At 40.3% G+C, this 24,366-nt stretch overlaps 1 protein-coding gene across 1 annotated transcript in view; it reads right to left on the bottom strand.

Moving 5' to 3' along the window:
* MYH11 (myosin, heavy chain 11, smooth muscle) overlaps positions 1-24,366 on the bottom strand; it is a 61,376-nt gene that overhangs the window by 15,612 nt on the left and 21,398 nt on the right. Inside the window, 20 exon segments of the mRNA XM_010086722.1 lie at positions 384-590; positions 908-1,039; positions 1,941-2,049; positions 2,891-3,051; positions 3,193-3,262; positions 3,381-3,502; positions 3,673-3,866; positions 4,793-4,824; positions 4,826-4,899; positions 5,387-5,560; positions 5,757-5,930; positions 6,362-6,514; positions 6,680-6,798; positions 7,183-7,278; positions 9,959-10,102; positions 11,100-11,198; positions 13,422-13,485; positions 14,350-14,442; positions 16,833-16,853; positions 18,599-18,701. Coding sequence (XP_010085024.1) covers positions 384-590; positions 908-1,039; positions 1,941-2,049; positions 2,891-3,051; positions 3,193-3,262; positions 3,381-3,502; positions 3,673-3,866; positions 4,793-4,824; positions 4,826-4,899; positions 5,387-5,560; positions 5,757-5,930; positions 6,362-6,514; positions 6,680-6,798; positions 7,183-7,278; positions 9,959-10,102; positions 11,100-11,198; positions 13,422-13,485; positions 14,350-14,442; positions 16,833-16,853; positions 18,599-18,701 — 2,341 coding nt within the window.

The raw sequence follows: 24,366 nt of genomic DNA, 5'->3' as shown, positions 1-24,366 counted from the left end.
TTGTGGGAAAAAGAAACCCACAAAACATGAATTCTGGAAATAAAATACTGCTTAAAGTGTAGGAAATGCTTAATGTTTGCTACTGTGTGTGGGTGTGTTATGGACTTGGTTGTTTTTATTAAGAACTAGACAATCTGTAATGCTTGGTGATTTAGAAGGAAAGATTTGTTAAAATAATTCTTTATAGAAAAGATTATTTAAAACTGAGACAGAGAAGAAAAAAACTCTGGAGAAAAGGGTGTTGATTGTTCTTCAGTGGCACAGACACATGGTACAGAGGGCTGTGTAGCAAGCGCTTTCATAGGATCTGAGGTTTGCCAGCCTCCATTTTTTCTCAGCAAGATACAAGTTATTGTCTGTATTTGTCACTTATGCCTCCTTACCAGCATTTGCTGTTGCATTTTTTTCTTTTCTGCTTGCAGCTGCTGGCTGCGCTCCTCCTCTTCCTCAATTCTGGCTTCCATCTCATGCAGAATCTCTTCCAGCTCCTGTTTCTTAGCAGCTAAACGGACTCTCATCTCCTCAGCTTCAGCATACAGTTCGGTTTCTGCCTGAAGCTTCTCCTGAAGGAGGTTCTTCTCTTCGCAAAGCTAAACAAATAAAATGGATAGGGAGTTAAGACTTGGATTGCGAATTGCCCCACGGTGGCTTTTTACGAGGTAGTCCCAGTGCAGAGGCAGGCAGCTCTGCCCCAGGTTCTGGTGTGGACGTGAGGCCTCTACTGAAGTGACTGGCAGTTTGTCTGCACTGAACTTTTGTTCTGGACTGTCGCTGTCCAGCGATGTCACGATTACAATCATGAGCACAAAGGAAAGACATGTTTGTTGTAATAGGTTCTACAAATGGTGAAAGAATGGCCATTTCCCAGAGGATATAGCATTTCCCAGGGGTCAGAGCTGCACGTCACCTGTGTGTGTTTCAGTTCCAGCTCCTTCAATTCACTCTCTGCTTTTTGTTGCCTTTCCTTAGTTTTTTGTAGTTCTTCATCCTTGGCCTGCATTTCTTCCTCTTGGCGGGTGACTTGCAGCAGTGGTTTCACCTGAAAATAAAAAGATTTTTAAAGAAAGTTTCCTGTCAGTATTTATGTTACTTACAGGTGCCAGGCCGACAGGCGCTAATGGCAGCACTGTCTGTCGTTGCTCAGGTAGTGGGCAAATACTGTCCAGCCAAGCTTCCTGTAAGCATCGTTAAACCAGCGAGCCTCAGCAGTGCTGCTCTTGGCCTTCTCTGGGTTAATTCTCGGAGCATTGTAAGCACCTCTGCCTCCAATAGTGCCACTTTTTGAACGACTCTAGGCCTGGTTTTGTCCATTTTTCATCCATTGATGATGTACAAAAGCTACGTGTGCTGCATGGAAAGACAACGTGCACACGCAGGTGTGTGTTACTGTCTAGTTCTGGTTGCAGAGGAGGTTGCTATCTATGCAAGTAGGAACAGTTTTCTGAATCCAAACTGAGGCCATTCTGGAAAAAAGACCAGGCCTCTTCAATAGGAAAATAGAAGTAATGTGCTTGGGTGCCTAGCAGGTAGATGTTTAGTGTCCCACTTAGGGAACTCCTGAGCTACTGAGTCCCCCATACATACATAACTCTGCACGTTCACAAAATTCAGTTTTACTCTGTCTTCTCATTATCCACCCCTGTGAAATAATTACATTTATTGAAATTTAAAAAAATCACCAAACAATGAAAATCTTTTATGAATGTTGGCTTAACTAGTTTGTTTCCTTCTCAAGCTAGAACTAATTTCAATGTTAATGACATTATATAACTATCTGGAGTATCTCTAACCCAAAATTTTGTGAAGCTAATGAGGCTTTTGCTATCAGCTGCAATGGACTTTGGAAGAAGGAGTGTGCATGACATGATATGCCTTGGTACCTTGTGCATTTCATTTCTTTTGGAAAGCTGCAGAGAGATTCACCAATAGCAGTTACTCACTTTAGTGAACAGTCTCCACCATTGCCAGTTCCTCAGTTTCAGGTAAGCAGCACAATTTCTTTGGATAACCTTCATTGCAGTCAGCTGTTGCTGTCTCTTGGCAAAGGCTCTGCAATTAAAAACATAAAGCAAATTGGTTCAGTCTGAGAATACAGGGTGTCTGCAAGATATACACGTTAAGAAAAGAAACTCTGGCATGAGAGTCTGATGATTAGCCACATGGTTTGAGAAGTCTGACACAAATTTTTTTGTCACTTAAACAGTGTCTGTGCTTTCTTGAGGAAAGGTGATAACTCTGTTTTTCTTTCTGGTATTTTAGTCTTCTTTTTTTGGGCTGTTTGCACTCCATAGGTATGCACAAACCATAAAGTATAGGTGTAGTTCTGGATGTGAACATCTTTCCAGAGTACACGGGTACTCAGAACTTGTATGGATCATCATTCTTGTAACCTATTATATTTAAATGTCTTTGCTCAGCAATTTGAAAGCCTTGGTAGTGTGCAGAAAAAGGGCATTATTATTCATAATTTTGTGCTGTACATTAACTGAGATTATGCTAGATGATCAGTGCTTCATGCCCAAGCTGTGTAAGAAGTTATTTTATGTTTTACAAATGCTTGTGGTGCAGCTACTTGTAATAGTGCATAACGCTCCAGTCATAGGCTCGGATGCTCCTTCTCCTGCTTGTACAAACACGTGTTTAAATGATGGGTCACTGTACAGAGGGTTTAAGTAGCCTCACAATGTAATTGCTTCCCTGTAGTTATACTAATAAGCCTCTTCTGGGTGGGAAGTGAGTCCTTTATTGGACACAAGCTGACTTCTAATGCAATACAGTAATAGATAATAATAAAATGTCTTAATATCTTAAGTTCGTTATATGGAAAGCTAAAGGCTAGTGCAGATACTCTGCTGCAGAAGACATTCTTTTTGTTAGTACATATTCTTACTTTCTTGCTAGGTAGCCTCGGCACTGAGCCTGGAAGGCAATAATAACGTCTGTGATCTTCAGGTCTCTCTCTTCTTCCAGGTGAGCCAGAACGCCTGTTCTGAAGAAGATTTTACTCTGTCCAATTCTGTACAAGTTGGGATCAAGTTCTAATGCTTTAATCTGGAGGAAAACAGGGATATTTGTTAACTCCAGTGCTGAGGTTTAGGGTATTAAAAATTACTTCTTGTTTCTGTTCACTCTCAACAGCTTTTATACAAGTATAGATGTGATTATCAATAGGATAAAAAATGCTTTCCTCACCATCAGTATGCAAGCCTGCTTCCCATCCATGAATCCTTTAGGAATAGCATTTGCAGCAAGAATTTCGTATCTGCAAAAAGATGTTGGGGAGGTTGAAACACATCAGGTTATTTTGTACAGAGAAATATGTATTACACCACTGTTAAACCCAAAGTTAGGGAGTTAGTCCCTGAGTGAGGGATTCCTACCGCTGCCGGAACTCCTGGAAGACAATCCTGTTGGGGAATCCCTGCCGGCAGATACGAATACCTTCCAAGACACCATTGCAGCGCAACTGCTCCAGCACTAAATGAGCATCAAGTTTGCCAGCCTGACAAGAGAACAGAAAGTATTTTTAGCACCGCAAAAATTTACAAAAATGTTACCAGCTGCATATCAATGTTTGAAGATACCATTCAGCTCTGTGATGTGCTGGTATAGTGAACAGCTCAACATGAACAATGTACGAAGAGTCTGAAAATTTGAGCATTTGAAATTTACCCTTTTTTCATGATTTGGAATGATGCAGCGGACAAAGTTGGGATTGGTATTCCTTAACGTGGTCATCAGTTTGGTTAGCTGCTCCTTATAGAGTTGGCCAACAGTACGGAACATGCCTTTCTTGGTTTTTGAAGAGCTAGGGAGTGAGCTTTCAGTCATCTTGGCCATCTGGTCCAGCCCAACGATCCGGTCCACTGAAATACAAAAGAAAGCATGAATGGAACTGTTTATATAAAGGGTCCTCACCTCATGTTACACCTGTCACCAGCATTGTTAAACTGCAGCTTCCCAAAGAGGACCAATATATTTTTGATGCAGTAGAAGTGTACTAACAAAAGTACTAGAAGAGCCTTCTGGGTAAATAGTCTACTTCTTTCTAACATGAAAATGAGGATCTTTTTAACTAGTGACAGAATGGAGCAACTGAATACACAGAATATATTTTATTTTATGTTTGCTCTAAAAAAGACCATCCTTCTGCAAAATATCCAATTGGTAAGTCAGTGTCAGAACTGGGAACAACATCATCTCTTGACTCCCATCTGTTACCAGGTGGTTCTCAGCCTAGCTAATAATCTCCCTCTGTTACTTGATAATTCAGAGCCACCTTGCTGGTGTTTGCATGCACATTTATGTCCATGTATTAAATACTTATGCTGCAGTATATGTGTTACCGATCCATATAAACTTTTTAAGAACAGAGTGTTCTGCATACAGACATTCTTCTGATGGAATTCAGTTGAGATTATAAACCTCTGGAGAGAACTGTGGAGGACTTCCAGGAGAGGAGTGCATAAAGTAATTCATAAAACCCAACAATAACCTATATTAAATGAGCTCTACAATATCACATATTTAGCAATATTATAACAGTGTAATGAATAATTTTTATTCTGTTGATAAATAATATTAAGGAATTTTTTTGATAGTGCTTAAAACTATCGAAGGATGCTTTCCATAAATATGTCTTTAGAACACATTATTCTTGTTTCTTACTTCAGTCTCTCCTATGCTTATCATTTTCACACTTGATCCTGCCAGCAAGGTACAACTGTCAAAAAGTTCTGGGAGAAGTTTTTCCCTTTAAACCATGTTACTGATTTAGAGTTGCGTTTCATACCGTCTTTCCAAAGATCTGCTGTAAATTTATCTGTTCAGCAGAGAAGTCACATTGTCATTCAGTGGATCCATGTTCTTTGTTAGCCAGGCAGTTGCATTGTAGGTAACCTGCAGGAAACAGTGATATGTCAAAAATCTGCCCTTCATTAAGAAATCTGGAGTGTCCAAGAACACAGGGCACTGTATTAACACAAAATCATACCAATAGTAATAATGTGAAAAGCTTTTTATGGTTGAGAGCTGAGTTAAGTATTTATTCTTGCATGTACTAGCATCTGAAAAGCTTTTTGCAGCCATATCCGTGGCAGGGCGCCTGCCCTGCTTTTAAAAAGTCTGCCTGCTAGAAAGGAACCCAAATTACTTGGGTTTTCAATAACCCTGGTGCTGGTTATTTTTGTTTTCATGTGAGCTTAGCACAACCATGAACGTTTTGCAAGTCGTATTTGATATGTTATGTAATTAAAGCACCTCATATATACGTTATATAATTAAAGCCGTCCCTTATCAATGTGGGTAGTGGACTGTTTGTTTTTTACCATTTGGGCATCAAAGAATCAAAGTTCTCTAAGTCAAAATAACTCAATCTGTCCAGTACCTTTCCTGCGTAGTGCAATATACAGAATTCAGTTTTATCCTTAAGTTGCTTGGCCTTTTGGAATTTGGGATGGTTGCCTTGTTCTTGACAGAGTTTGTCCACAAAGGATGTGTCAGTAGCTTTAGGGAACCAGCATTCTTCATCCAGCAGAGCCAGGACACCTGGAGGGTTGGTCTGCAATGTGAACAATATCAGATCAGTATCGTCACAGGCAGAGACAGAGAGCAAGCACCACCTTGATCCCTTATGTTACAAATCCTCCCAGGCAACAAAGGATCTGAAATACTTTAAATGGCTCCCTTATTGTACTGGTACCTAAGTGACCTGATGCCCCCTATGCAGTGTACCACCTACAGAGATATAGTCTTACAGGTCTTTCAATCAGTTCAATGCAAGGTTGCAGGTCAAGGCCAAAGTCAATGAAATTCCATTCAATGCCCTCTCGCTGGTATTCTTCTTGCTCCAGTATAAACATTGTGTGGTTGAAAAGCTGCTGAAGTTTCTCATTAGTGTAATTGATGCACAGCTGCTCAAAGGAATTGATCTGGGAAGAGGAAAAAAGTGAATTTCTAATGTTAGAAAGAAAGCTGCAAGAGGGAACTTAAATGACAAGATGAAGTATGCTATCTTCTGTTTCTTTTTGTGTATTACAATAATTCAAATATTTTTCTTATATGATATCTTGAAAATTTACAGTAAGTTCTCAAGTGGTAAATCTTTGTATTGGGACCTGTTCAATAAACCATAGCAAGGAGACCCTGGCTCTAAACACTGAGCCACACAGAAGCCCCCAGCCCTTCCTGCCCAAGGGAAGGCAAGCATCCAGGGGTAGCATGCGTGTTGGCCGTGGGCTGCTAGCCAGCTTGAAAGAACCAAATTGTTTTTGCGGCTCTGAACTTAGGTTTTTGTCATCTTATATCCAAAGCACTGCATGAGAATGAGGAGTCTTGACAACTTGTGTCCCACTATACATACTTCAAAAATCTCAAATCCAGCAATATCAAGGATCCCCAAGAAGGAAGCGCCTTGTCTTTTTGTTTTATCGAGAGCTTTGTTTACACGAGCTAGAATCCAACGGAAAAGACGTTCAAATTGTGCCTTGGCCAAAGCCTCTATGGCAAAGTCCGCCTGAAAAAAGGAAGAGAAAATTGTAAGTGAAAGAAGAAACCTCAATAGCTGGCAATTTCTGTAGAGATAGTGAGACAGAAAACTGACATTTCCCTTTAGACAAGATGTAAGAAGAAAAGAAAGGAGAATAGTTTCAGGAGAGCTGAGCAGACTGCAAGTAGATACCTGCTCCTTGGTCTGAGCTTTCTGAACAACGTCTCGTCCTACTTTGATCCTTGGGGTTAGGATAGCTCTTGTGAAATCTGTCACATTAATCCCCATCAGGTGACACACTTTTTGTGCAGCTAGAATAAAGGAGTGAGATTTTATTTCAGATTGACTTTTTTCTTAGCAGGTCAGTAAGTGTGAATACAAGCAGCTCAGCAAGTATGTGGAGTTATTTATCTTTCTTAAAAGCTCCTCTATCGTACAGAAGAGATTCCTCTTGCCATAAAAGTATTATTCATGATCCAAGCAGCAAATTCACTGTCTGTCAATTTATGGATTCAAGATTACTAGAAAAGGTAATGATAACTGAGCTGATTTTAAGTGTGGTATATCTTTTAAAGCCTGTGAAATATGTATATATAATAACAATTAAATAAAGAATACTGATAAAGAGTGCTTACTCAGCTGCTATTTTATTAATTTCTTAATGTTAACTAAATTTTTTGAGTGTCAAATCATACCAGTATTGTCTGGCATAGAAGCTTGATCAGTGTTTCTCTCCTTCTTGAAGACAATGTTACCCAGTTGTAGGACAGATGAAACAACTCTCAGTATAGCTGTAAGAGAAACACATAATATCAGTGAGCAACAGAATGGACACATTTTGAAAGCTCTGTTCTCTGCAATAATGAAGATGAATTCTATTGCCTGTGGTAGTGTGTGTCTCTATGGAAAGAGCTAGGTTTGCTTTGAAAAACTGTGCTGTCAACTGCAGGAGTTTGAGAGCTGATTGAGCAGCATCTCAACAATTTCTGCAGTGGAGTAAACAGGCTGCTCCAAGCTAAGTTGTGCTGGCTCCCCAGGCAGACCCCTGGGTCTCAGGAATTCCTCTCCCTCTCATGGCCTGTGGCATCTTCCCTGCTCAGTCACTTGATAATCTGTACCTCTGTCTTTAAGATAAAATATCTATGAACTACCAGCAGCTTCAAAAATGTGTGTCACTTCTGAAGCTCTAGTTATGCAGGAACATGTGGATATTTAGTTGTGCAACAAAAATAAAATGTATACTAATATTTAAAGGATTAGTGTCAAAGTACAAAAAAGTAATTGATTAATGTTTGATTACTAAAATGTATATAAATGTGATGTTGCCTAAATTCAGGCAGTAAAATCTACTGATATGTTACAGATGAGATGATATGAATCTAGGGAGTTCTAATTGTTTATTTGGTAAACTTACACAGGAGAAGAATACTGTCCTAATGGGCTTCTATTTTAGAGCATGCAATCAAAGGGGTTCAGACAGTAATGCAACTCCTATTGTTGCAATAGAGAATGCTGCTGTCAATGCCAATACACGTGCCCTGAGAGGAGAATGAACCAGTCTTCATGCGTGATATCATCTGAATTTACGGAGGCTGAGATTTGCAGTCCTGTCCTGCAAGGCAAGACATTTTCTCTCAGCATCCCTCAGTCACTGATGCAGGGGTGGGATGTGACAGAGCTCACTCAGCTCCCAGCTGCCACAGCTGGTCCAAGGCTCAGCTGATGGGGTGATGCTGTTTCTGCCACCAGGTGTCACTTGGGGCATAGCAATTTGCATCCATGGGCAATGCCTGCTGGCATGCCCCAGCTGAAGCCTTGGACACTCCCAGGAGCAGTGACCAGTAAAAGCCTCGCAGAGAGATGTCTCTGGCAGGCTCACATTTTCAAGATACTTTAGTTGTTGGTTCGTGGTCTGTGTTTCTATTTCTCTTTTCTCTGAATCAGTGAATACAAATATGAGCTATTTGAGCCTGTTCAATTTCTTTCAAAATTAAATCTGAATATTTTGCAACTTTTTTAATGCTACTTATTGGAAAGTTCTGAAAAAATGGCTTTAAGTGATCATTGCTGTTGTTAGAACCGCCTTGAATTCAGTAGTCTGTTCTGGGTATGTATGGAATTCTCCTAGTGAGAAATCTTCCCTTTCATAAACAGTAATTGCCTTTCAAAACACCATGTGTTGGAGTACTTTTGCAGCCGACAACTGCACCGATGCTGTGAAATTCAAATGGGTCAGGAGTGCATGTCATGTTCCTCCTACGACCAGGTCTCCAGAATTGATAAAACTTATAGGGAAAAGCCTTGCAATTCTTCATTCAGGTGGACAGCAAAATATTGTGACAATAATTTTCTTTGATCCATCTTTAAATCACTGTATAGAGCTGCCCTGTGATCGCCACTTATTCTGTGCATCACAGAGATAATTCCCCTTTGATGATATATGCTCTGTTTTCCAGTATAGGTGGTGATTCTTCAGTATTTTGTTCACTGTGTTTCCAGCAAGTGCTGCCAGTTTAGACCTTTGAGGGTGGTTTGCAAAGCGTTTTCATATTGGCTTCAGCTGCTCCCACCAGTACCCACTGCAGCCATGGGAAAAGGTAGGCCACTGTAGCAATTTTTTAAACAACTTTTCTAACAACAACCTAAAAGCAGTAGATCATGATTAGATCTTCTTGCAAGGCAAGAACAGTCACTCTAACACTCACAAAAGTTCCTGAAGCATCCCCCTGTTTAGTACAAAGGTGGCAATGATTCCAAGGAGCCTGGTGGTGTTTTGTGTCCTGGATCTACGAGAGCAGTTTCAGTGTCTTCACCGCCAGCCTGTTCTCAGCCCCTGCTATCCTCCTCCCAGGTTCCTGCTGTTGGTTTATGTTGTCTTCAGGCACTGTACTGCCACCAGTTCAGTTCCTTGTTGTTACTGGCTCTGACCATGCTGCTGTTATGTGATCTTGATGCTGTGTTTAGATCCTGCATTGATCCTGTGTCTCTCTTGATGACACAGAACTGAGTTCCCATGTTATTCTTAAGGTGAGGTGGAAACAAATCTGTGCTTGAGAAGTCTTGCCTTATGAGAGAACCTTCATTCTCTTCCCATGAGACATCTATGGTTTAATTCATCTAATACCTCCTGAGGAGGAGGGAAATCTATGGGCACTAATTCACAGTGCAGTTAGTAGCTAGGTAACAGTTGGTAATAGTTTTACACAGAGGAAGTAAGAGGCAAAGAGATTAAATAACATGGGTACATCATTCAGAATCCTCCAGTTGGTGGTTCATACAAGCTGACGCTTCTCCAGAGAAGCATGGCCATAAAATGTAAATAACCTTAATTTTCTTATATGAATCTTATTTCATATGCATATTTTGTATTTTGTGAAGTGATTATTCTGGACAGAACTAATCTTTGTGCATTTGCATCTCTACATAGTGTCACCAATCTACCTTGAATACAGTTTTGCTAACAATTCTCACCTATCTGTTCCTCCTCAGTAAAGCCCATAATTGTCATGGCTTCCAAGGTCTCCTGGAACATCTCATCATCTTGTTGAGCAGGAATAGGCACGTGGCCATTAGACAGAAAGGTGTAATTGTTGAAGCCTTCCAGCAGCAGATCATCTAAAAAGCAAAGAAGAAAAGCTTTACTTAAGTGTGTCAACTTAGTGCTCTTGGTTCATGAGTTCTCCCAATGAACAATAGGTGTTTTCACCAAAGGAAGACTCTGCTTGTATGAGAGGAGTTTAGGGTTTTACGGTGCATAAATATTTTCAAAAGAACTCTTCATTTAGCCAGCTTGATTGTGTTAAGCTTCCAGTTTGCATTAGTAACTGGGGAATGTCTCTGTCTCTCAGTGGAATTTTGCACCCTATGGATTCAAATCTGACCCATTCTTCCTCAAAGTCTTTCATTTAATGCCATGTGTAACCTACTCAGAATTACACCTCTCCCTGTGGGTATTTATCTCGGGTAGTAACAAGAATGGAACCAGGTAATAACCATAACGGGCCAGACCAAAAGACTCTTCAGCCATACACTGTGGCCAACAACAGCTTCTTATGTAAGGAGCATAAAAAACAGTGAAAATACAGTGTATCAATTGCTGTGATTTAGGGAAAGAAGTCATATTTGAACCATCATGTTCCAATACATACTATGTTTAATCCTTTTTTTGGATCCACTTAGACTTTTCGCCTTTGCAATGTTCTGAAGCTATAGGCTTCACAGTATAATAATGTGCTGTGGGAAAGACATTATCTTAATTTATTTTAAAACCACAAGCCAATATTTTTAGTGGGAACCCCAATTTCTTTTGGGTAAAAGATAGTTAATAACTCTTCCCTATTCATCTTCTCAGTATCATTCAAGATGGGATCTGAATGGGTTTACATCTCTTGTGAATTGAAACATCCTGTAAACTGCAGGCAACCTGGCTAAAACAGGTGGACACCAATTGAAGCTTTCGTATAATTAACTTGGAGAATTATTTTCTATAGCTAAAGAGCTATTTATTTATAGAAAGGATTGAATGACATACAATTAAAGAAGTTAAATTACTTAAGTAAGCCATTGCTCAGACTGTTCAATGAGATCTAAGAATCATTAGCAAGTAACTTACTTCTCATTTGGTCAGAAGCTCCAGCAATCAAATAGTAAAAGATATGAAATGTTCGCTCATCTTTAGCCTGACGAATAGCACGGGATTTTTCAAGCAAATCTGTTTGTCAAGTGTGTTAAAAAAAATCAATAACATATTTCAGTCCTTCCTTAATTGTGCCATCAGCCTCAGAACCATCAATAGCATTGTTCAAATATTTGCCATGAGTTTATCTAACAGGAACATGCGTCTAATTCTGTGGCAGGAGCTCTGGTGTTGGTATAATTCTCACCACAATGACTAGATCAATTTCCTACCTCTCATTGTATGATAAATGTTGGTAATCCTGTTAATAACAATCACAATAGACATAAATGCTTCTAAAATCAGATATATAAAACCAGTATTCACAACACAATTCACACCACTTCTAAAAGCAAGTACTAATATGATTCTTTCAATATAAAGTGAGGCTGCTAGAAAAAAAAGCTTGAGGCCAGTATTGTAGGTATAAAAGTAATAAAAGAAAACTTTATTTATGGTCCATTTTTGTGACTAAAAATGAAGTTGGCAAGAGTGTATTACAACTTTAGTCGGTGATTCACTCTTTAAAAGCTATAGTGCTACAGCTAAAACTTCAGTGAAGACTAAAAAAATTAAAACCTGATTTTTTCTAAAGATCACTTGTCAAAATAAGAGCAGAAAGATAAACTGTTTGTTGTTTGATGCTACACCCAAGAGAGAAGGTCCTTGTTTATATCTGCATCTTTCTTTCTCATTTATTGGAGCGAGCAGCTCCTTCTCTGTGCAAAGATGAGCAATGCAGCACTGAGGAATTTAGCTACATATTAACTTGTTCATTAAAATGCACTATCTCATAAACATAACCAAAGGAAGAGGCAACGGTGCTTGGCAAGCAAAGTCAGGCTAAGCTGGATTTCTCTGAAACGACCTGAAAAAAAGACATGGAGGCTATTGATATATGGCTTACTGCTCTGGGTGTGCCATTTGAAACAGCAGGGCAGTATGTAGCATCCAGAGCAGACAAATTCTCTGGAAATATCTAGCACTTGATCCTATCTGGGACATCAGCAAAAGTATTTGCTTCACCTCTCACACACACAGAATCACAGAATGTTAGAGATTGGAAGGGACCTCGAAAGATCATCTAGTCCAATCCCCCTGCCGGAGCAGGAACACCTAAATCAGCTCACACAGGAACGCATCCAGGTGGGCTTTGAATGTCTCCAGAGAAGGAGACTCCACAGTTTCCAGAACACGTAATTTCTGACCATGGCTGTTTAACAACATATGCAGAGATCAAGGCAATTTCAGGATAAACTGTCCTTTGGTTTGACAAAGGGAGACTCTAAGACAGCCCTTCTGACCACACTATGTTCTTTGGCTTTTCTTGTCTCTTTTGTCTTTGTTAATATAAAGCCTTTAGAGGGGTGGAAAAGAAGGGTATATTACTTTTTTAAAATGACCCTTCAGTTCTCCAGACATGAACAAGAAAGCTGTCACACTAGGTGTCACATAGACTTCTCGCTTACCAGGTTATTCTCAGTGCTTTTTCTTGTAACGCCTCTATCCCAGTACAACATCTATGACCTTTGCTGTACCTAAACAGCAAGGCACATGCAGCCACAGGCTTGATCCTTCAGTCTGCAAGGCTCAGGACCCTTCCCTTACATAAGCCAGAGTGCACAGGGCTGAGGGTGAGGTCGTACTGAGCATCTGGACTTCATCCCAACATGTGGGCAGGACTGGGACAAAGTGCCAAACCTGGACTTGAAAACTGGGAAGCACTCTCCAAGTTCCTGGGTAAACTGTAGTGATAATACCAAGCATTCAGTGTTTTTTCCAAGTGCTTGTCACAGCACTGGTAAGAAACAGTAAAGTTTCAAAACTGTCTATGCAGCTGGAAACGTAGACCACAGGGAACCAGAGGATCACACTGATACTAAACAAAATGACTGCATAGCTCTCCAGATCTCATGCAATCTTAACCACAAACCAGTCTTTTGCCATTATTGTATTGTTGGGACTCTGCTTTTAAAGTCCCCTGCCATTGTCTTGGGTATGGTGCTTCCATTTTCTGAAGCTCTATAAGGGGAGCAGCACACTTTCCTATAGCTGAGAAAACAGACCTGAAAATGTAAACACGAGAGTAAGACAAACTGAGAAGCTGGTATCAAGCATAAATGGAGCCACTTCCCCTCATCCTTGTTTATACCAGCCTCAGCAATATTTGCCTTTCTTAGACATGCGATGGAGCTTGTTTATCTTACTTCCTTCTGCTCACCCTAGTTAGCTTCCAGTGCAGCTCATGGAAAAGGATACAAGTCTCTATGTTTGCGCCGACAATGTAGCCTGTTACATCAAAGTTGATGCGGATGAATTTGCCCTGTGAATGAAAAGAAGATCTAGATTGGGCTGTTCTTTCAGGTTATGCCAGGTTTTCCAACATTATTTTTAGCCTGTTTAATAAGACATGTGCATCATCCTTTTAAGAATAATGTGCCTGATTGCCTCCTGCCAGGACAACGCATGGAAAAGCCTGAAAGGAAATGAACTTCTCTGATGTTGCCTCTGCAGAGATTTGCCCCCACATTTTGTTCAGGCACTTAGAGGGAAAGGAGTTGTCCCTACTGGACAAGGCTTTGGAAACTGAGGATATTACAACATCTGTTTTCTGGTTTGATTTCCAGAAGCTCAATGAAGGAATAGCATTGGATCTGCATAACTCCCTCTGCTAAGGTTCATCTGCATGGATCCCTGAACTCTGCAGGGAGAGAGCAGAAGTCGGAGAGGAGGGTCTGCAGGGAAAAGAGGCGTCTGCCAGCATTCCCAGAAAAAAAGTGTCATCAAATAGTGACAGCCCTTAGCTCACACCATCCTAACTTGAATCTGTATGACTGTTTTTTTCTTTCTCCTGTAGTTTTAAATGTAATATATTAACCACTTTTGCTAAGTAACAGTCACACCTTATAAGATATATTCTCAACAGTAGTGCAAAGAAAAAGAAAGTGCAGATTTTGTTTGCAAATATTCTGAAGGTGGATATGTCGTGTACCAGGAATTGACCCTGGAAGGCCACACAGAGACTGCTAAACTGGGAGAGGACAATGGTACTGTCAAGTCTGAGCTTGATTTTTAATCTTCTATAAGGCCAGATTCCTATTTCAGAGATGAATTCTAAACCGTTTTTAAGGGCTTAGATGTTGTACCTCCCCCCCCACATAGATCCAACTGAATTTCTCCTACTTACGAATCTGGAGGAGTTGTCATTCTTCACAGTTTTGGCATTTCCAAAAGCTTCAAGAATGGGGTTTGCCTGTAGAAGCTGTTTTTCCAGCTCACCCTAAAATTCATTCAGATGCAGTTAACCCTAAACTTCGTAATTATATAATTAAAACCAACAAATGTACACTGGAGAAAAATGTGAAAGATAATTGAAGCCTGGACCTTTTTTTTTTTTTTTTTTTTTGCTGAATACTGCACTTCATGTGGATTTGTTTTCATTCTCCATTAATCTTTGTGTTTATGTATTTGTGCAGTTGACTGCTGTCCTGTATACATGACCCTTCTCCAGCCCTGTTGCCTGTGACAGATCAAAGTCTATTAATCTGTTTAGCATCATGACTGGCCTTTCTTAAAGAAAAGGGTCATTCAATGTCAAATATATTTTGTTTCCAGTTTAATATCATTTTTAGAAGGGATATTCTTAAAGGAACCTCTAGCATGTCTTTTTCAAGTTAGTTTATTGAGATCCTTTGCTAGCAAATGACGATGTAATTAGAATAACTTGCCGAGAATCATTTTAATGTAATGCAGCACAAAGCTACAAAGCAGATTTCATCAAGTCTATTAATAATGATCCATGCAAGGCTATTTAGGTGAAATATGGAAATGCATTGATTTATTTCAAACTAGGATAATGAATTCTCATGCAAACACACAAACTTTGTATTATATTGTTAATTGTGATTGGTAATTGCTAACGAAACAAATCATGCAATGAAACAAGCATGCATTTAATACTCTTATTTCTAAACAAGTCAGTGCAGTTGAACAAATCCTTTGCTTATGAATACAGCTTTTTTGGGCTTTTTCAGCTTTATCCTCTGAGGTTGCTTCTTGTCATCCTATTCTTTGCATACTACTCTGCAGTAACATGCATTATTTCAAATAACTCAGAAAAGGAAAAAGTCCTTGATAGATAACATGATATCATTTAAATAATTGTAATTAGAAAATAAGGGAATATTTAGGTTGAATCTAGGGGAAATAATTTTGGAAAATTAAAGTGCTTCCCAATTAGTGTACAAAACTGGTAACCTTTTTCTAAGTACCATTCCTGATTGTCATGTAATCTATGTGGTGATGATGAGAGCTTCCTCAAAATTATCAGTAAAAAGCAGCAGATTGTTAACAAATGGCTAAACTTATCTGCATGATCATGAGACGGGAGAATGAGTACCTTCCTGAGAGCAGAGATCTTTTGAGATAATGTATCAAGACTGCATTTTGGAAAAAGGAAAATGAAAACTCCACCAAAAATCTCCTAAAACATGCTACCTAAGAGTTGAAGGAAGAGGGAAGGAAGATTTCCAAACAAGCTAATACAGGAGTCCTGGAATAAGTAATGAACTCCTTAAAGTCCCTGAAGTTTCTCTGTACTGAGCAACTCTTTCCAGTTACACTCTGTAGGCTTAAAAATTCCACTATGAGCGCAGGGTCTTGCTGAAATCAGAGGGTGACAGCTAAATCAGAGCCTTGTCTGCTAAACTGAGACAGATACCACCTGCTTCTGGTGAGAGCCGAACTGTGCCATGAACTTGGGGTATAAAACTGTGGCTGCGAATTAACAGCAATGTACACAGTTGTAAGTCCCCTGAACTCCACAGAGGTGCCTATGCCAGCAATAAATTCTTTTTTTCACAGAGACCTTGTAAAATGAAGTACTAAATTAACTAAGGGGCAACACATTGTCCTTTGTCGTAGCCAAAGTCTGAGAGGCAGCGGTTAGAATGGGGAAAAAAAGGACCCCATAAAAAAAAAATCCCATTTGCCTGGCACAGACACAGAAAGAGTATATCTGCAAACCTGCCTCTGTTCCCGAGGCGCTGGTGTGCTGGTGTGGCACACCACCCTGTGAGGACCTGTAAGAACCTGCCGGAACACACCTGCAGACACGCTGCAGTGGGAATTGCTGTTACACATCATGGCAGCAAGCTACGAGCATGCTAACTTTTGCGGATGTGAACAATCCTCAAGAGTTACATGAAAATGTAAAATTGAAAGCAATATCAAACGGAAAGCATGCAGGCAACCAAATCAATCAAACACCGTGAGGTTTAGGAATTATTTCACAACAGTCCTAAAAAGTTCAACCTGAAGCACAGAAAGCATTTGGATATTTTCATTCAGAAATCACATTGCTCGATTTCAGGCTGAGTGGCTCTTTCAGGATCGTGGGAAATTTCATTCAAACTATGGCAATTTGAACATACACATATAGAAGAGAGTGATATTTGAAAGATGACCCTGCCTGTGTCAGACCTCATTCTCTGCCATGGAGCCTGACACAGTTAGGGTTGATTTGTGAGAGCATTTGGCGCTATTGTTGCTTTGTATCATATCATACAACATATTTCGACAAAATCTCTCTTAAATTTTCGAGGTGCAACAATAGCATGCAGATCTACACTCAGTGCCTTAAACACACATCAAACAGTCTAAGTTACTCACGTAAGAAAAAGATGGACCTTGCTGTATTGAATAACGTGGTATAAAACAAGTGTCAGTATCATTTCCATTACACAGACATTTTTATTGTTTTTCCTGTATTAAAATAACCAATACACAGTTTCCATGCAAATAAACCAGGGTTACAAATACAACAATCTATTGCAGACATACCAAGAGTACAAATACCATTAACATATATAGAGGATTTTAACTGAAAAAAAAAAATAAACAACTCTGAAGCAAAGGGATGGGATTTGGATCCAGTCCCAGGTTAGTAGGTTAGTGTCCCAGAACTAGACAAGGACAGGTATCTTTATGGTAAATCCCCAGTCCTCCTCTGGTGCAACTGAGGCATTGTGTTATTCACTACTTTTTAATGACTGAAATTGGAGTGTCAGTAGTGCCAGTCACTGAATTACTATTTGTCAGCATGTTATAGAACAACTTAGACCTTCTCTCAGCTCCCACCTGGTGGATATTTGCCTTCAGGTCTGTCTCAGGGACAGTTTGATCCTGAGACTCATGTAACTCCCCGGAGGAGTCCGCATCGACTGCAGTGACATGCCCACTAGGAATGTCCTTGAAACCACAAGTTCATTTCCCCCAGCCACTGAGCAGGGACCCAGTAGGAAGAAATAAGGTTTTTTTTGCATAAACATTCAACAAAGGAAAATGATGCCTTTAGCCTTGGACTGTTTTCACTAAATTTAATCACAGATTTCTAGAAAATACTACCCGAAGGGACATCTACTCCCTCCCCTGCCCTGAAGCAGAATCTGCTGTACATAAACAACAATTATTTATGGTGGGAGAGGCCAGGCTGTGCTCTGGAGTCCTCCATCTGCCAGCATACAGGGGAGGCAAGGACAGCTGCAAGAGCCAGCCCAGGTGTGGTCATGAGATTTTGTACTTTGTTGCCCACTGCCCTACTAATTATGTATTTTGGACCCAGTCTTGCATTTGGGACACACCGAAATGTCTTCCTGAATTAAGCTTGTTTTGTCATAAAAGTGCATTGTTACGTTTTTTTTGCAGAAGTTTGAGTAACGTTCGAAAGGCTGGAAATGATGTAGGAGCGGGAGTTGTATTGTTGGAAACAGCAAAGACAGTTGAGAGCCTCAGCCGCACTAACAATGATCTCCGGGAACTGGCCAGGTATAAGCTCGTATTGTGATTCAGATCAAGAAAACAAACTTTAGTCACTACGGCAAGACTGTTACAAATTTTGAAGGAAAAAAATACTTTAAAAAAATTGTGCCTTTCAAAATAATTTTCTCTGACGGAGAAGTAAAACAAAAAAAAAAAGTTTGATACTGGGACTCTGTGCTAGTTAGTAAGAAACTTGCTTGCTAACAAAGCCAATCAAAACTTTGGAAGTTTAAATGCCGGTATACATTTTTGTGATGGAGTTGGACAATGTGTTAGCTAAAGGCTTTCCCAAACTTCTTAGTTGCCAGGGGCCAAGGGTAAAATAAGGACCCGAGCCCTTGCAGACTTCAAGGGCTTCATGCTAGGATATAAATAGGTGCTATGCATATGGAAAGCTATGAATATTTCTCTTTTAGCGAAGTACATTCTGATTTGATGCCTAAGGGGGTGTCAAACACAAGTTTTTTTCCATAAACATAGAGCTGTGACGTAATTGTGTACTCTTAATATGTCGACTCTTTGGCAAGCCACAGATGTTGACTTGCTGGGAGCACAGTCAGCTCAAGTACAGTCCCACCAGGCTTGAAGAAGACTTAAATACAGCAGAGCTCACTTACAGTGATGGTGGTGTCCTTTTTGCCCTTATGTGATGAAGCAACAACAGCCAGGTACTGAATGACTTTTTTGGTATTTTCTGTCTTGCCAGCACCAGATTCACCTCTGAGGGGAAAGAAAGTAACACAAAAGCAGGTAGTGACTAGTGGACTCCTTCTGCCACATGATGTGTTTATTTAGTGTTTAAACAGGACGGGAAACTGCCAGGCTCACTATTTATCCCAGAACACCATCTTCCCAAATCCACCTGACTTCAGCATGCACAGAACACATTATCAGAGCTGTATCTCTGTCCCGTTAGTATTTTGACTGGACTTTTGGGCCATTTAAGGCAATTCTAAAACATGATACATTTTTGAACGGCAGTTCGTCGTCCTTTGGCAGCATCTGAATATTTATGAGAAGCGGAGCTGGCAGGGAGTCTGCTTATGTTTTAAGACCAAAAAATACAACATTGACTGTGATGTGGTACAGCAATAAGAGGAAACATCAGCAGCAATAAAATAGCTTTTCCTTCTGAAACTCTGGCATTAAAGTAGACTAACAGCTTATATCAGTGCTGCAGAGTAAGTGATGATCCTCCTCATCTGAACTCCAAAAGCTGGGGACCAGAGCAGGGACTGCAGTGTCCCTGCCAGCCAGGCAGTTGGGGACATCTCGTGTGGGGAGGTGTCTGACCAGCGGAATCAGGTCCCCGCTGTTCTCCGTGCAGCGTCCCTTGGGTAACAGGAAGGCAGTGGTAACTTTTCACCTCCCAGAGGACTTCCAGGGTTAAGTTTATTTACAACTCTTAAGCCCTCTCTTAAAGTAAAATACTCATTTTCAAAGTACAGGTACAAGGGCCAGATTTACGCAATCTTTTCTCACAAGAACATTTCCCACCTACTTTTAGCTCTCTAAGTGTCACATGACATTGTCTCACCTCTTCTAGATACCTTTGTCTCCAGTGATTATATAGATGAAAATGTCTTTGTACTGTCCTGTCTCAGCAATTAAAAAGGACATTAAAGGGGGTGTGGACATGGTAAACTTTCAACGGTATCAATCTAGTGCTGTGAGGAGGACAACAGCCTAAATGTAAGTTGGACCTCTTTGTCTTTAGATTTAAACTAAAACGGATTTAAAAATAAAAAGAACAATACATTCAAAAGTGTCATGGATATTTGTCAGCTCTTTTGAAGCTGAAACTATTTAGCTGGATCCATTGCAGTTCTGCTTCTTTTCCTAATTAGGAAATACAGGAGTTAATTTTCCCTACCAAGGGACCAGTGATAAATGGACACGAAAAATATGAGTAAGTGCTGGGCAGAATTTTCAAGACGGGATGACATTGATGTAAACCTTAGGAAACCAGGAACAATTCCTGCTTGAGATACAACACAATGAGAAGTGTTTCTTCTGGCTTTTAGAGTTTTAACCAGAAATAATTTAAATTAATATGTTCCTTTTCACAAGACCTGGGTTAATCTGCACAGTTTAGAGGTTGGATTCATTTCTGCCTGGGCTTCAGTGCTAAAACATTTCCATGTTCTATTGATAAAAATTAAGTGTCCTGGGAAAAATTCCAAACCAAGCACACCAATTTGAAGACATATGCATACAAAGTTTTCAAATAAATCTACCTTACAACTTTGTTTCTTTGGAAAAAAAAAAAAAAATTCAAAAAACTTTCTTTCAAACAAATGCCGGGCTTTGAACTATTCCATTTTATGAAAGGTTATTTGTAGTTCATCTCTACATGAATTGCATTTCCTTTCTCCCAGGGCAACAGTGCCCATCATTTGGCTTTCCACTGAATCCCTGGGAGTATTACCATATATGGCATCATTTTACTTGTAATTATCCTACCATACTGTAATGCTTAAGTTACTTAACATTTTGTTCTGTGCTTTCATCCTTAACTCTTTGCTCCTGCCAGGCTGAGGGTGTTCCTGTTTTCTGCAGATAGACTTTGGGGCTTTAACTTCCTTTTGAAGTGGACAATAAAAAGTTCTTCAACATGAAATGGAAATGCATCAACATGGAAAGGAAACCAGACAGGAACACAACAGCTACAAGTAGGAAAAAAATCTCTTGAAGTCTATAAGTAATGGAGAATAATGTCCATAACTGATGAATACATTTAATTTTTCAACACATCGGACTATTTTTAAATGTTCATGACAGTACACAGGTCTGATAAACAAGTATCCATTAAACACCATCAGTAGCCCTTGAACTCTGAAGGATAAATCACAGCTGTATGACAATGTCTAGATTTCATCTCAGTGATAAAATACCATGTGTTTGAAAACTAACTGATGAGGAGGAATGGCTAGATCAGGTTCAATGCCTCTAAACATCAAGAAGTTTGCAAGGGAGAAGACCCAGGAGGAGGAGAGCTGAGAATCTCTCAGTTTGCTTCACAGGTGGGGAATTTCTTCCTAGAACTACCGAACAGAATTGCAACAGAATTCCTCATGCTGGTTTTTTCTCTGCATCTGCCTTGAAGTACCATCATTTCTGGGGTGGTAGAAACAACTTTCATTGAGAGGTGGTATGAGAAATCCCACCTGGTTTAAAATCTACATGCTCTCTTGAGCTCAGTGACTGAATTTTTAAGGATGGATCTTTTTCTTACAAGAATCTTTCAGTGCTTTTGGTGTGGACCATACACAACGGGGTTCCTCCCAGAAACGCTGCTCCTCTCTTCTGAATGCTCGTTTTCCTCAGTCTTTACCCCTAAATTATGTTCCAAGGTGGGAGTTCACCATATAAACACTGTTACCACTGTCCTAATCATGATCTTTCAGGACTAGACTCATCATTTGTTTAAATGAATCATCTCACATCATTCTTGTTGCCTGTTGTACAGCGGGGCAGCACATTTACTGCCAGTGCTCTTCTTTGCACTCAGCTCAGGACAACACAAAAAAACCAGATCAAAAGCACGTCCTGTTGCACAGGTCTGATTAGCCCAACAACAGTCCTTAATCTACTTCCCATACATGCTTACTTCCCATACGTGTTTTCCTCCTAGGAAACACCTTGGCTCTCTCAAAGCAAAACTGTCCACTAGGCTTATGGGCTTGCTCTGTTAAAAACAGCACTCTCACGTTGTGTGGCATAATTTAGATTTATTCTTCCCACATTTCTTGCCAGTCATTGTTTTAGGAACTCAGTACACAATTGAGAGTGCATAAGCTTACATATATAGTACTCAGCTATAATAGAGGTTTTGTACCACATGAGCTACTAAATCCTCTGTGACTCCATTACCTTCACATTAAATGAAAATTATCCCAGATAGAAGAGGTTTCCAAATTAGGACAAGGTGAGACTAGCAAGTTGGCCCCACTGTTGTGGGGTGAGCGTGTGGTGTAGCTAGGATTCTTGTATGTCTGGGTATAACTAGGAAAAAATCAGTTTAAAAAGTGTGATTTTTTTGTTGAAAGTGTGGAGCTTTCTATATTAATGTTATGATATAAAAGACTTAGCTTAATTCCACTTTTGGAAACATCTGAAACGTAAGAGCAGAATTTATTTTCAGCATTTGTTTCAGCAAGCAATGAACCACAAAAATTGTCCGTTCACACATCTCTTAATCTGGCCGTGCTGGCACTGCGGGAAGCTGCTGCGCACAGTGCAGTCAATGAGGTGCTCTAAATCACAGGAGGGCTTGGCAGCCTTCATCCTGCAGGATGAGATGGGCAAAGATAATGAAAATCCTTGTCCTAGACCAGCTGTACCCCACTACAGAGCCGTCTCAGAAGCCAGCCCACTGATCCTATTAGTTTACTTATAAGAATATTCCCCAAAGAGACCGAGCTGGTGCAGCACCAAGCTCCACCCCGGGTCTAAAGCTACATGGGATATCTGTGCGGGAGAAGGGCCAGGCAGCAACGCCTGCCAGCTCCAGCCTTGGAGATTTAGTGAGCTGGGAAAGAAAAGTGTTCAGCTCTCTTGTGAAGGAGTCTTTTGAGTAAGGGGGCTTTGCAGTTTGGAGGATGTTCTGGATGGCTCTGCTTCTTGCCAGGTGTCAGGGAGAAAGTGGGCTGAGGTCCCGTGGCCAGGTGAGGCTCTTTGCCCAGAAAGAGAGAGGGGAGGAAGCGGAAAAGGGCAGGATGGTCACTGCCTCACCTGACATTTTATCCGTTACTGTATCGAATTAAGTGGAAGTAGCACCCTGCTACCATCTGTTTTTATAGAAGCTATTCAAACTAAATGCGTGTATCAAGAAAAGTAAAGGGTAATGAAAAAGTATTTGATTGCATGTACAACTCAAGAGTTTAACAAAGCATTTGTTTTCACAGGCTTCACATTACCCCAGACATCCAGAATTCTGATCAGATTTTTTTTCTCATTCATTTAAGGCATTTTTTTGTTTAACTGAAACTTGTGCACAGTCCTTTTAGCCACACCTGCTTTCTAGAAAGTATTCTACCCGCTCTTTTCAGGAAGTGGCTAAAATAGGAGAACCCCAAGATCAGACAGTTTTAAGAGGAAATCTTTAAAACACTTAGGTGCTTAGCTATGCAAATAAGCACCTGTGGAAGTTTTAGTAAAAACCTTTTGAAAACTCCCGGAGAATCCACTTGCATCTTTAGAAATCGAACAACTTAAAGGCCAGAAGGCTTCTTCGAGGGCTGGTGCCTCTGCTTACATTGGAAGAAGCTTGAAAAGCCACAAGCCTGTTCACTGGCCATTTCTCAGCCCAATTACTGCTTAATTGCTGACACACTGAAGTTGCTCAGGTCTCTGAGTAACTGGACAGATTTCTTGGGATTTTTCCTTCAGCAACATATAATGTGCTGGTCAGCACAGACCAGCATGGTCTTTGCAAGAGTGAATGCAGAATATTTAATGGCCAATTCAGATGTCAAAGAAGAGAGACTGCAGGGGGGGAGGCCTGAGTGCAGGCAGGAATTACGGGGAATCCCAATAGCAAGGCAGAGCAGTGAAGGCAGCCCAAAACAGTACAGGGACCAAAACCGAGGAATCGAAGAGTCTTAACTGCCTTAATTTTCAGACACATAAAATAATAAGATTTTGTACCCTTAGTGCAGTGTTATATATTTATTAGTTATGCTATGCTGTGTTATAATAACGGAGCCACAGATATCTTAGTTAGTAAGCACAGCCATGGGATAAAGTTTGTTATGTTGCAGAAAGGCAGCTTTAGATGTGCGTGGTAGGATGTGGGGATTTAAGGCTGACCGTCCAGCAGCAGAGAGCAACTGGCAGTGAATGAAATGGGAGGATGTTCAGTGATGCTGCCCATGGGAATGACCTAACAGCGGAAAGGATGTGTGCACAGAGGAGAGTGGGTCAAAGGCAGCATGTGTGTAGTTATTAATAAATGTAGAGGAAATAATGAAATCTAGGAAAGACGGGAAATTCTGAGGAAGCATTAGAACCCATAAGCATTAAAGGCAGATGGAGCTTTTTGAACACACCACAGTTAATCACACAAAGGGTAGGAATTGAAGAAGAATGCAAACAATACTTAACCACATGAGGGTCGGTTCAATGGGCTGAGGGTGATGTCCCAAGAATGGGTATATTTATACTCAGAAACACGGAATCACGCCTGGTTTTCAGATCTATGGCCCTGCCTGTGCGCCCAGCAGCATTTCAGGTGGGTGCCAGGTACTCAGCATCCCACCAAGCCTTTGGTTTCCAGGTGAGCTCTAGTAACAATGGAGTAACTTTGCAGAAGTAATACAAAGTATTACACAGAGTACTTAAAGTGCACAATTTCTGCTTGCATTTTGACACCAGTATTTTGGCT

Source organism: Pterocles gutturalis, unplaced genomic scaffold (assembly GCF_000699245.1).
Source record: "Pterocles gutturalis isolate BGI_N339 unplaced genomic scaffold, ASM69924v1 scaffold18681, whole genome shotgun sequence".
In the NCBI taxonomy this organism is placed as follows: Eukaryota; Metazoa; Chordata; class Aves; order Pterocliformes; family Pteroclidae; genus Pterocles; species Pterocles gutturalis.
Note: the sequence above shows the minus strand (reverse complement) of the source record. Positions and strands in the feature narration are given on the sequence as shown.